Source organism: Montipora capricornis, chromosome 3, assembly GCF_036669925.1.
Source record: "Montipora capricornis isolate CH-2021 chromosome 3, ASM3666992v2, whole genome shotgun sequence".
In the NCBI taxonomy this organism is placed as follows: Eukaryota; Metazoa; Cnidaria; class Anthozoa; order Scleractinia; family Acroporidae; genus Montipora; species Montipora capricornis.
This window is the reverse complement of record NC_090885.1, coordinates 66,976,193-66,988,692: the sequence shown is the minus strand read 5'-3', so window position 1 is coordinate 66,988,692 and position 12,500 is coordinate 66,976,193. Positions and strand designations below refer to the sequence as shown.

The 12,500-nt window shown below is 38.6% G+C and overlaps 1 protein-coding gene across 1 annotated transcript in view; it reads left to right on the top strand.

Moving 5' to 3' along the window:
* Window positions 1-12,500, top strand: part of LOC138040735 (zinc finger protein 721-like) — a 25,554-nt gene that overhangs the window by 2,029 nt on the left and 11,025 nt on the right. The window contains exons 3-7 of the mRNA XM_068886414.1: window positions 2,816-2,937; window positions 3,918-5,415; window positions 5,642-5,700; window positions 10,060-10,449; window positions 10,662-11,448. Coding sequence (XP_068742515.1) covers window positions 2,921-2,937; window positions 3,918-5,415; window positions 5,642-5,700; window positions 10,060-10,449; window positions 10,662-11,448 — 2,751 coding nt within the window. The 5' untranslated portion in view covers window positions 2,816-2,920. The remainder of the gene's footprint in view (window positions 1-2,815; window positions 2,938-3,917; window positions 5,416-5,641; window positions 5,701-10,059; window positions 10,450-10,661; window positions 11,449-12,500) is intronic.

The following is a 12,500-nucleotide window of genomic DNA, read 5'->3' as shown; positions in this document are numbered from 1 at the left end:
AAAGTCAGTCTTGTTTTCATACCGGTTTTTAACAAAGATGGTTCACAATAATAAATTATTGTTTGCAATCACATTCCAGAACAGGTACATTGTATTTTGGTTCAAGTTTTACTTTCTTTATTGTTTTCTCATAATTACTGTGGTATTTTTGCTTTCTGAAGTATTTTAATCGCAGAAGTCAATGCTTTTTCATTCCACTTTATTTTAATAACTCTTTCATTGCCTTTGAATGAAGTGAAAGTCTTGTAAATGTAAAAAATCATGTTCATTTTGCTCATAAATATTTTGTCATTACCTTTGCTAATTTTGATGCCCAGAAAGCTGAAAATTGTATTTCCAAGCTTCTTGATTTCAAAATTCTCTGCAGGAGCATGGCACCCCCGGCTTATTTCTACAGCTGCCTACTGTCATATGGGTAGACACCTACTCAAATTTTTTTTGAAAGCCCTGCTGTATAGTGTTATCACCTATGAAATAGAGAAAGGGATTTTTATTTAGTACATGGTAACAGAACTGGGCAAAGAATTACAAATGCACAAGCTTAACACAATATTGGATATTATTAACCAAAGTTAAATAAAGATTGACATTAGATGACTGCCCTTTGGGATAAGAATGAACAGAAGAGGTGAAATTAAAAGATTCATTAACACAGTCCGTGTGACCACTGGTAAACAAAGGCAACTACCTGTAATTTTGTGATATCATCAAGATTAATTACTGGTAGATTGAATGACTTGAAGAAAGGTGCAGAATGTGATTTAGGATTCTTCATATGACATGCCCTAAGCTGGATAATTAAAAAGAATAACAGTTAAGCAATTAGAGTTCTTAATTGTGTAGTGTTATCACCTATGAAATAGAGAAATAGATTCTTACTTAGTAACAGAGCTGGGCAAAGAATTCCAAACCCATGAGCCAATAAACAATAGCATAAACCATATTGGATAGTGTTGACAAAAGTTATATAAAGATTGACATTTAAGATGCTCCTAACATGGACACCGTAAATTACCGTTAGAAAAGGATAAATAAGTAAGCAATAAAGCATACACATGTAACAAGAATATAATAGTGTCTCACTTTTGATAAGATACCCACAGTCTTTGATAGCTCTTTAGACAGAGTTCATTAACATGATTCCCTATCTTAATTTGGCATCAAATATTATACCCAGGTATATAGCAGAATCAACTTGTTCATTGTATTCATAATGAACTTTAACACTGAAAGACTGATTAGGCGTTGGTTTTCTGAGTGAAAGAGAATAAAATTAGTTTTTGAGGTGCTAAGTCCTAAGCTGGTAAGGTACACTTCATACATTTGGCGACAGATTTAAGGTTGCCTCAAGGTATAGCTGTAAAGGTTAGTATCATCATCACATATGTGAAACGTTTGTACACTCACCTAATTTCGTAAGACTGGAAGGGGTCCTAAAGAAGAGCTTTGTGGAACACCACAAGTTGAATTCTGACCATTTGCACATACAAATTGTTCTGTGTAGGGTAAACAGGACTTACCATTGATGCACAATACCTCTTACATGCATGCATTGATTATTGAGCTTAGTTAATAGAATTCTCAGTGATAGAGATAAGGGTTTGCATAGTGCAAAGAAGTGGGTAGGGAATCTTGGACTCTTCCAAAAATCTGCATAGGCATTGTGATGCGAAAGGTTCTGATAAATAAATTCCTAGATTATATTGACAGGTAGACCGTATAGGCCAGGAGAGGAATTTCCTTTTTAATAGCCTTTCCAAAATTAGCAAAAGACTTTAAAATGTTAGCAATGCCTTTGAGGTGTTATGAAAAGATTTATTCTTTTTGCAAAATAGAGGTTATGTAACTATTTTTGCAGTTACTAGTATTTAAAATCGCAGACCAAGCATTTGCAGCATGTTGATCTCTTTGACAGTACAGACTGCAGCTTCTCATCGATCGACAATCCCTGATGAGTCATAAATTGAGGTCAGTTGGCCTCGCTGTCATTACCTGATAAGGGTTCCTTCTCCAAAGTATGAGATCTTTTTTTTTTTAATAGTTGGAACTCATTTGCTTTGGCGCTGGTGCCTTGATTGAAAGCATTAAAATATATCATGTCCAACTGGTCAAGGTATTCTAAAACTTTCACAGAATAATCTCCTCGTTTGCTTCTCCTATGTAACTCTCGTATTTCTTCTATAGTTTTAATGTTCATCTGGGAATTAAGCTTTCATCACCTCCTCCCCTTGCTCTGTGTGATTGGCATGTTCCTACAATCATTTCATTTCTTTTTAAGACATATTTTTACTGTAATATTTATGAAATAGTATTGAAAGTTTTAAAATTTCGCCACTTACTGCAACTTTGTAGCATGGACTTGATCAGAGTGAGAGCCTTTTTATTGGATACTCTCGCGGCTAATAAATCTACTGATAAATCACTGCTATTATCACAAAGATATACTGTCTGACTTCATTTCTGCATATCGCAAGAATTATAGCTGTGAGAGTACACTGCTGCGTCTAACAGAAGATTGGAGGGCTGGCTTAGATAATAAAGAACTGGTTGCTGTGATATCTTTAGAGTTTTCCAAGGCCTTTAATTGTGTACAGTGTACCACACGAGTTGCTGCTAGCTAAGTTGAATGCGTACGGAGTGGCCGAAAACGGCGTTGCTCTGTTGCGCAACTACTTGTCTGGAAGAACACAGAGAGTTAAAGTAGGCGATAAGTTTTCTTCTTGGCTGCCGGTTATAAAAGGGGTTCCTTAGGGATCCGTCCTTGGACCCCTTTTCTACAATGTATTTATGAATGATCTCTTTTACTTCCTGAAAGGAGTCTTATCAATGCTTATGCTGACGATGAACAAATTTATGCCTCGGATAAAGATCCAGTGAAGTTAGAAATGAAACTTCATTGCCAACTTCTCGAAGCTGACCAATGGTGTGGTATGAATGGTATGATTACAAATCCTGATAAATATCAAGCAATGATTTTAGGGAATACAAACTAGACCTGATACACCTGACACTAATATTCCGGTCAAAGACAACATCGACCTTTTAGGAGTAAATATTGATAAGAATCTGCAGTTTAACAGCCATGTAAAAAACATTTGTACAAAGGTCAACAATCAAATTAATGTAATTTCCCCTTTCCGAAACACAGTACCGACAGATACAAAATGTAAACTTTATAAGGCCTTCATTGTTCCATATTTTAGATGTTGCTCAGCAGTGTGACACTTTTGCGGGGCTCGAAATAGAAATAAATTAGAGAATCTTAACAAAAGGGCGCTCAGGATTGTTCTGGACGAGAAGTCTCTGCATTAACAGGAGCTACTGAACAAACTTAATTCTAGTGATCTGTATGGTATTAGGTGCCAAGACATGATGAAAACAGTTTTTAAGGCAATTCAGTTTGAAACGATGCCGAAGTACATACGTGGTCTTTTTCAAATGAGGAATACTGAACGCAACCTACGAGGATCAAGGAAACTTGTTATCCCATACGTTAACACAACCACTTAAATTGGTCTACATTCCCTCAGATACATTTCTGCAAACATGTGAAACAAACTAACAGAGGACCTGAGGTCATCAACGTCCTTGAACGAGTTCAGAACTGAAATATGCCAAATTTCTTTCCAACATCAATGTAGTTGTATAGGAATAGGTATTTTAATGTACAGTATATAATATATGATTTTTTTTTTCTTGATGAAATTATGATTGATGAAATTACAGCTACAGCTACAGCTACTCTTGTAAATCCGAGGTGAAATGATGTTATCACCATTATCATTAGTGTTTTTTCAGTTACGAAATGAAGTTTTGGGAGAAGTGCATGTAAATCCACTTCAGTCTCGTTCAGAGTGTCGAAAATAAGTTTTAACTTTCGAAAAATAGTATTGATATTTTTTCCGCTTTCGTTTTAGTTTAGTGTCTGATGAGATCACAAGAATGATGTCATTATCAGTTACGCGCGAGAATAGTCGTCAAGCTAACATGGGTTCTCAGTGCAAACAAATCAGCTTTCCTACGAAACGCGGAAAACAAACCAAACTTAAAAATGCGAATATTGGAGAGACGCGGTATCAGTGCAAGCGGTGCTGCAAGTTGTTTTGCCAAGCAGGACTTTTAAGGAGACATTACAGAATCCATACTGGAGACAAGACTTACGAATGCAAACAATGTGGCAAGTGTTTTAGCGTAGCAGGAAGTTTAAGAAGACATGAAAGAGTCCATACTGGAGAGAAGCCTTATGAATGCAAACAATGTGGCAAGTGTTTTAGCGTAGCAGGAAATTTAAGAAAACATGAAAGAGTCCATACTGGAGAGAAGCCTTACGAATGCAAACAATGTGGCAAATCTTATAGCGAAAAAGGACATTTAAGGGAACATGGCAGAGTCCATACTGGAGGGAAGCCTTATGCATGCAAACAATGTGGCAAGTGTTTTAGCGTAGCAGGAAGTTTAAGAAGACATGAAAGAGTCCATACTGGAGAGAAGCCTTACGAATGCAAACAATGTGGAAAGTGTTTTAGCGTAGCAGGAAGTTTAAGAAGACATGAAAGAGTCCATACTGGAGAGAAGCCTTGGGAATGCAAATACTGTGGCAACTGTTTCAGCGACACAGGACGTTTAAGGAAACATGAAAGAGTCCATACTGGAGAAAAGCCTTACGAATGCAAACAATGTGGCAAGTGTTTTAGCGCAAAAGGACATTTAAGGGAACATGAAAGAGTCCATACTGGAGAGAAGCCTTATGAATGCAAACAATGTGGCAAGTGTTTTAGCGTAGCAGGAAATTTAAGAAAACATGAAAGAGTCCATACTGGAGAGAAGCCTTACGAATGCAAACAATGTGGCAAATGTTTTACGGTAAAAGTACATTTAAGGGAACATGAAAGAGTCCATACTGGAGAGAAGCCTTATGCATGCCAACAATGTGGCAAGTGTTTTAGCGTAGCAGGGAATTTAACCAGACATGAAAGAGTCCATACTGGAGAGAAGCCTTACAAATGCAAACATTGTGGCAAATGTTTTAGCCGAAAAGGACATTTAAGGGAACATGAAAGAGTCCATACTGGAGAGAAGCCTTACGAATGCAAACATTGTGGCAAGTGTTTTACCCAAGCGGTAAGTTTAACCACACATGAAAGATTACATACTGGAGAGCAACGTTACGAACGTAAGGAGTGCAGAAGGCCTTTTCACGGCAGAAAAAGTGTCAGAAAATATGAAAAACCTCAAAAACGTTCTGCAAGTACAAATGAACTGGAAGTAGAAATACATCACCCCTGCATTACCCGAGAACGTCGTTCGAACCAGGGGGAAAAACACAGCTGTTGGCTTTGCCAGGAGGAGTTGAGCAGCGAGGAGGTTCTTCTTGCACACTACCAAAATCATATGACATTTGAGGAGCCGTCAACTTAAGTCGCTTTGGTATGTTTTGGTTTTCGATAAATTCCATTTTATTCATGTAATAATTGATTGCAGTTCAGTGAAAATTACCTCGTTTACTAATGATAGACAAAAAGATGTCTTTTTGAGTATAGCATTATATTAGAAGCTTTCGCTGGATTATGCATTCCTGCTATTACTAGCAGTTTTTAGGGGTGAACTGAAAATGTACAATGATTTGTCTTGTATTTTATAGGGAAAGCAATCGTACGAGCAGATTGTTTTCATAGTATTTGGTCTCTTTCTTCGAAAGAGGTAGAAAGAGTTGAGAAAGGAGGAACTCTTTTTTGTGCACTATCAAAATCACATGACATTTGAAGAACGGTCAACTTTAAGCCACTTTGGCGGGTTTTGGTTTCAAAAACTATTGGAGGCGTCTTTTTGTTTCAAAAGAAAGTAATGTCTTGCTCCTATTTACGGATAGTAGTAGTTGAAAATCCAAAGTGACAAATTGTATACCAGGTTCTGTCTCTAGTAGTCCCTAATTAGGATCAGTGCATTATATGAGGGTCTCAATAGGGTAGTGTGGCTTATACGGTTAACGGTTGAAGTTTTAGCGTTTTTTACATCGAACGGTTATTCTTTTCCCATTACGGCTTACAGAAAAGTTGAACATTAATTTCCTTTGTCTTAAGAGTTAAATATTAATAAACCTTTGTTTCTTTTTTTCAAACCGAAAATTCAAGGGCTGGGATCGTCTTCTAGTGAATTAATTAAGCAAAGTAGTAATTAAATATTAGGTAGGGCATACTGTTGAAGCATTCCTCCTATATTGCACCTTATTCTCCAGTAGATAAATCAGTTACAAAATAAGAAACAAGGCCCTTCGAATTATTGATGTTGTTCCTTTAATGGAACCCATTTTACTTCTCATTATGCATTCTTACGTTTACTGAAATTCCCTGATATTGTCAAACTTATTACTTGCCTGCTTTTTTTATAATTTCCTATATTGGAATAAGTTTCCTACTTTCACTCTGACTCTGAGCAACATAGATATAGTACTCGTAGTGCTTCTTCTGATCTAGTTGTGATTGAATCATTTCGAACTAACTTAAGGAGCTTTTGCCCGTCTGTTATTGGCAGATACTTTTGGAATAACATTCCACTGGAAACTCGCAGTAAACCGTCTAAAAATTTGTTGAAAAAGGTACTCAAACATACTATGTTGCTCAGTATTAATTAAGTACTATTTATAAATATTTGTTGCATGTCCAGTTTTCAATAATAATGATAATTATCTATTTCCAGTCATCAATTCCTTTGTTTTTTTTCGTTATCCTTTTTGTTTTATTGTATTGATTAAAATTAGCTTTTTAGGACTTGCATAATAATGACTAATTTATTTAGCCATATTTATGAGACGGGGCCAACGGTTTAAGGGGAAATTTTTCTTATCACCGCGTCAGGCGCGGCACAAGTTGAAAAATCGATTTCGCTTATATTTTGTCCAGTTTTACCCCAACATCAGTGAGTAATCATGGTGGGTTTCATTTATCAAAAAAATTATTTATACGCCAGAAATAACGTTAAGTTCATACCCGGGTGTTTGGGCTCGAAATTCGGTTAAATTCGAGGGCCAAACTAATATGCTCGCCTTGCCAGCGCAACGAAGCATCTGTGCTGTTTGAGGTTAAATGTAGATTACTATGCCCTTTAACTGTCATCTGGATAAAAGTATACTATTTTAGAAGCGTTTCCGAATATTTGAGGACCCGAGCAAATAAGGCAATTTTGGAAAGGTATTTCAGCGAGAATTTTCAAACAACTAATTTCATGTCCGGAAGGAGATCGATTCCCTCCAAAGGTCTTCTCCAAAAAAAAAAAAGGCTATTTTTCAATCGGGGCTTTGAGTTTGGCTGGCCGATAAATTCTATGACCATTTTTAACACTTTTGAATTCTATCAATTTGTGGCTAAAAATATCAACACGAACGTCTCTCATTACAAATTCAAAACACTATTGATTTCACATCCATGCTTTACTCAGGTTGTCACAGCTATAAATCTGGTTGATTCAAATACTATATACATTATCTGTAATCTTGTACCTAGTTTTCTTATTTTCAAAAAATTGTAAAGTACGGCAAATCACTTTACTCCCTGCCGGAAGAAGTCAGGCCGTGTCTGACGAACTATTGGTCAAACAAAAAATATATGTATCCTCACAGCCGTACAAGCAGCCTCGCATAATTATTTTGTCTTTACTCTAATTATTATTTGCTGGTTAGATATCTCAAGATCCGGCACTTGTACTTTGTCGAAGCTCTGCCAGGGTAAATTCCTACAAGCGACATGGCCTAAAAAGTAGCGACAACACTTAAAGTGAAATCGCGACAAACGACGTCCCTTCTTTAAATTTCCGACAGCAACGGTCACAGAAACGTGAAACATTGATAGAACACCAAAACGAGACCTTTTAAAATTCAGACAAGCGACACGGCCCGCCACCTGGCAGGGCCTCTTTGTTCAGCTGTCCTTTGCATTAAAAACTGACAATTTTATGCAACCAGCTCGAAACCAACGGGAGCTTTTGATTCCTATCCAAATTTTGTTTCTGTTTGTGTGGAATGACAACAATAATGAAAAATGAATTGAACTACATTTTCCGGTCACTTTTACGTCCAAAAAGTAGTTTGTCAGAGTCTTCTGAAATAGTTTACGTTTCTTGTCCCTTGCACATTTACGTGACGGCACTGCGTGATTTAATTGGTAACGCCAATCTTTCGATTTCTTCCCCCTCTTATCATCAGTGTAGGAGGCCAGTACATTTTAGGCCGCCCGGAGGGGAGCTGTGTACGATTATGAGTCATCAGAATATCGCAGTGATAAATGATTTTCTTGTCTCGAACCCTTCCTCCTGTCAAATCCACCCTTCTCATTTTTCATTCTGTGACGTCACTGTTACGGAGAAGGATTGTGCAGTTCACAATATCCATCTCCTTTACTCCCGATTATGACTTGTTCATTTCACAAGCTTGTTGGTGGATCATGCGGGGCAGATCCAAGATATGTATCAGAAATCACCATTTCCTTGTCCACATGCTCGCGTGATATCACCAACCACAAGCCCGCTATGAGATTTAGCGATGTGTATACGGAGATAGACCTGATACTGGCCCGAGCTGCGATCTTTTCTGCATCCAAAACATTTGGCGGATATGAGCATTTGTCCTCACCACAGATCGTCTCTAGGAATTTGATGGCGTCGCGGTTCAGAGAAATGTCGAGTACCTGTACCGCTAGCTGCACACAGCTCGACGCGCGGGATAAACAAACATGTCTCCAGAGAAATCATGCGGTTAACTGGAAGATTTGTTCCTGTTGGTTCCGGTAAGTGAACTTGTAAAAATGTGAATCTCAACAGTTTTCTTGAGAGAAACATGTTTGATTTACACATATTTATAGAAGTAGGTATATCAGACTCGATGAAATGAGCGTGATACATTTTCCCACCCTACTTTAGCTTCAAAGTTGGCTGCTCTAAAAAGCTTTATTATCCCATTATTCGGATTCCTTTAAGGCGTGGCTTTACATATTACATAAAGTAAAATATGCTCAGTTTCGACAGCTTTTGAACATTTTATCAGGACTCAATACAAAAGTAATAACATAGGTAAATGGGAATTTTTTTTTCACAGCTATCTGTCGAGCTTGTAGAGACAAATTGAATCCAAAGAAAGCGAAAAGGGAGAAAAGCGAGAAATATCGGTAGGGGAACAGCTTCATTACTATGCAGATTTAGCTACGCCTTAGTTGAGCCCATATCAGGGTTTAGTCCTTTCTCGACCACCCACAATCATGCATCAATACTATCTTTTCTGGTCTGGAGCTGTAAAGCTAGAACTACGAAATAGCCACAAATCTTTTGCACAAATATAATGTATTTTATTTTCAGCCTAAAAGTGAAAGGAGTGAGGCAGTAGCTTGCAGCACCCCTAGAACGAGAACTCCATGTACTGTTGGCCACGCCCCAGTGACACCGGGTGGTAGCCTCTACGAACCTGATGAGTCCTCTAAAGTAGCGCCAAAAAATTCGCTACAATAGATAAATTCGTTTTTGCACTCGAGAGATGTAAGTCCAGTCCGTTCGCAATGTCGCACTCCCTGGTCAGATACCAGTGAGGGACTGTGCAATAATTATCTGGAGGGGGGGTTCTAAGATTAATAGGGGGGGGGGAAGGGGCTGAACTTAAACCAAAGCGCAGGGTAGGGAGGGTAAGATGTAATTTCTTAATTTCTTAAACATTTTTAGGGGGGGTTAGAAGTTAAACTGAAAGGTCTGATCTCAATCCATGGTCTCAAGATAATGTATATTACACGTAAGCTAATCAAAATCAATTTTTGGAATCTTTTAAGAAATATTAATATTAACAGCTTCAAAACCTTGTACTTAAAATGAACAGTTTATCTCAACAAAATTAAACATATATTCAAGAACTTGAGTTAACACCGACGAAAGTTCTTGCAGAAGATATCTTCAGCACCTTGAATTCTTGGCTCTAAAAGCAGACTAAAGAAATCTGGAAAGAAACACCATTCCAGAAGATATTTGTTGGGAGAGCAGAGACGATGTTGAAAGACTGACTAACAAGCAACTTCGGCTCTATCTAAGGCAAGAAGGTCTAATGGTATCTGGAAACAAGGCACAATTAGTTCAGCCTGCGAAAGCATCCGTTTCTCCTTCGCTCTTCGCCGCTGAGGACGTTTCGCGAGGAGGAACGCGAAACGCCTTCAGCGGCGAAGAGCGAAGGAGAAACGGATGCTTTCGCAGGCTACAATTAGTTGAGCGAATACTTAAGCATGCAGATGGTTCTGTAGCAAGAACATTTGATGAAGACATCGAAGATGATGATGAAGACATGCCCTTCAGTTCTCATGATGATACCTCAAGTGATTCTGAGGAGGAGTCAACCGAGTATGAAGGTGTTTCATCAGGCGACGATTATGTGGAGCGCAGCTTCCAAGTTTTATTTATTGATGATGCAGACATACCAGAAGTAGTGTAAAGGTAAAGAGGGATGTAGGGAGGATCGGAGGTTGGGGAGGGGGGGTTGAAAGTAATCTCCCCTCTAGACGGGGGTGGACAAAAAGTTATTTTAACTTTAATTCAGGGGGCGGGGGGTGCAACTTTATTTTAAGGCCTACTTTGCTAATTTTACAACCCCCCCCCCCCCCCCTTCCTCCTCCAGATAATTATTGCACAGTCCCTGATAGGACAAAGAGGTACTACGGAAGGAAAGCCAGAGAAGGGGTGACGGCTGTCGTAGAGGAAGTCGCGCCTAATGACGCTGTGGCGTTGTGGAATTATGTATCGGACGCGATGAATAAGCAGTACTCTGGTACTGGAGAAAGTGCCGAGAAGAACGTGGAAGTCGTTTTCATGGTCACACTAACGGAGTGTTATCGAGCTGCCTGTGGTTGGGAAGTGCGACGCCAAATTCTTTCTATGATGGCTGACAAGCTGAGTCTGGCACAGATCAGGAAATGGATTCCAGACCTCTCCCAGTGGTGCTTCACGGAGGCGAAACGTCATTGTTTGGTGTACGGTCTGAGGAGACAGCCGATCCAATCGCTCTCTTCTCGAAGACGGACTGTTTTGTCAACTGACAAAATAGAACATTTTGTCAGTTTTATTACAAGCCCGCAGGTTATTCAGGAACTTCCTTTTGGCGAGAAGACCATCAAATTGTCCACTAATGACCAGATCAAAGTGCCAAACGTGGTTCGTATGATCATCCCCGAGAGGATTATTCAGCAGTATCAAGCCTACTGTCGGGAATCGGAATTTCAAGCTCTAAGTCGCAGCGTCCTGCTCCAAATACTGGACGAGTGTTCAGCGTCTGTAAGGAAATCCCTTAAAGGTGCCGATGGTGCTCAGGGGTTTGACGACTTACACAGTGTGGCAGAGAAACTGGGGGAAAGAGGGAAGGGCCTTTCTTGGGCTAAACAACAGCAAGAAAAGCTAAAGGATGCCAAACGTTATTTGAAGAACGACTATAAGGTAAGAAATAGAGTTCATGCACAAGAGGTTTGAAATAGTGTCTACAAGTTGAACTAAGCAATGCAATTGTATGTAAATGCATATACGCGTATTTCACATATTTTCTGTGCGCAATCTAACTAGCTACCACTACTAGAGTGCTATATGGCAATGCCTGGAAATGACATGGACTGTAAAACCTCTCACGGACAGATTACTGCGCGAAATACTCATGCTTACGAGATCCATGGCAGGTGGGAGGCTACAATGCATTTCCCCCTTCAACGAACGGGCCTGCTTAAACAACGCACGGCAGTTTATCATCAATTCCACTTTATTTTATGTTTCTAAGTTAAACGAGAGACATGACGCAATTGAATTTGATATTACAGAATTGAAATATATACAATTGTAATATAAAATGTAGGGAGAAGATAGAAAAGCTAAGGGCTGGTATTTCAATATTAAGAAGATGAAAAAAAAGAAAGATCACTTTTGATAATTCATTTATTTAATAAGGAATATTTGCTATCTACTTTGAATTATAGTAAAGAATTGTACTATTCATCACAGAGCCTTTAATTTCAGGTACAGACTTGTGCCTATTCGCAAAAAAGGCGCAAGAAGGGCGTGCAAACGATCCTGGAGAGAAAAGGGCGGTACCGTAATGCATCGTGGGAAAGAATTAGTAGTGCAGCGGAATATAAGTAGGTAGGAAATGTACCCAGTAGCTTTTATTAGAAAAAAAACAGAAAGCGCAAAATAGACGGCTCGGAAAGAAAAGAGATGAGAGTAAAGTATTGTGGGAAAGTTTCTGTAGATGCCTTTAATTCTGTAGTATTCGTAAATTTTTGGATAGCGTAGGTTCAAGTTAAATTGTCAAGAAATGTTACATTATTGCTGTAGGAAGAAAGAGAATGAGTATTATTGCACCTAGAATTTATCTTTCCAATGTGAGAGCTAGGCATGTATTTTTTGCAGTGGAAGAGACGATAAGAGGGAGGGAGGGGAGGCAATGAGATTTGTTTTTCTTGTCAAACCCTGTTTTAGAAAAAGCTTTTTTAAACAATGAG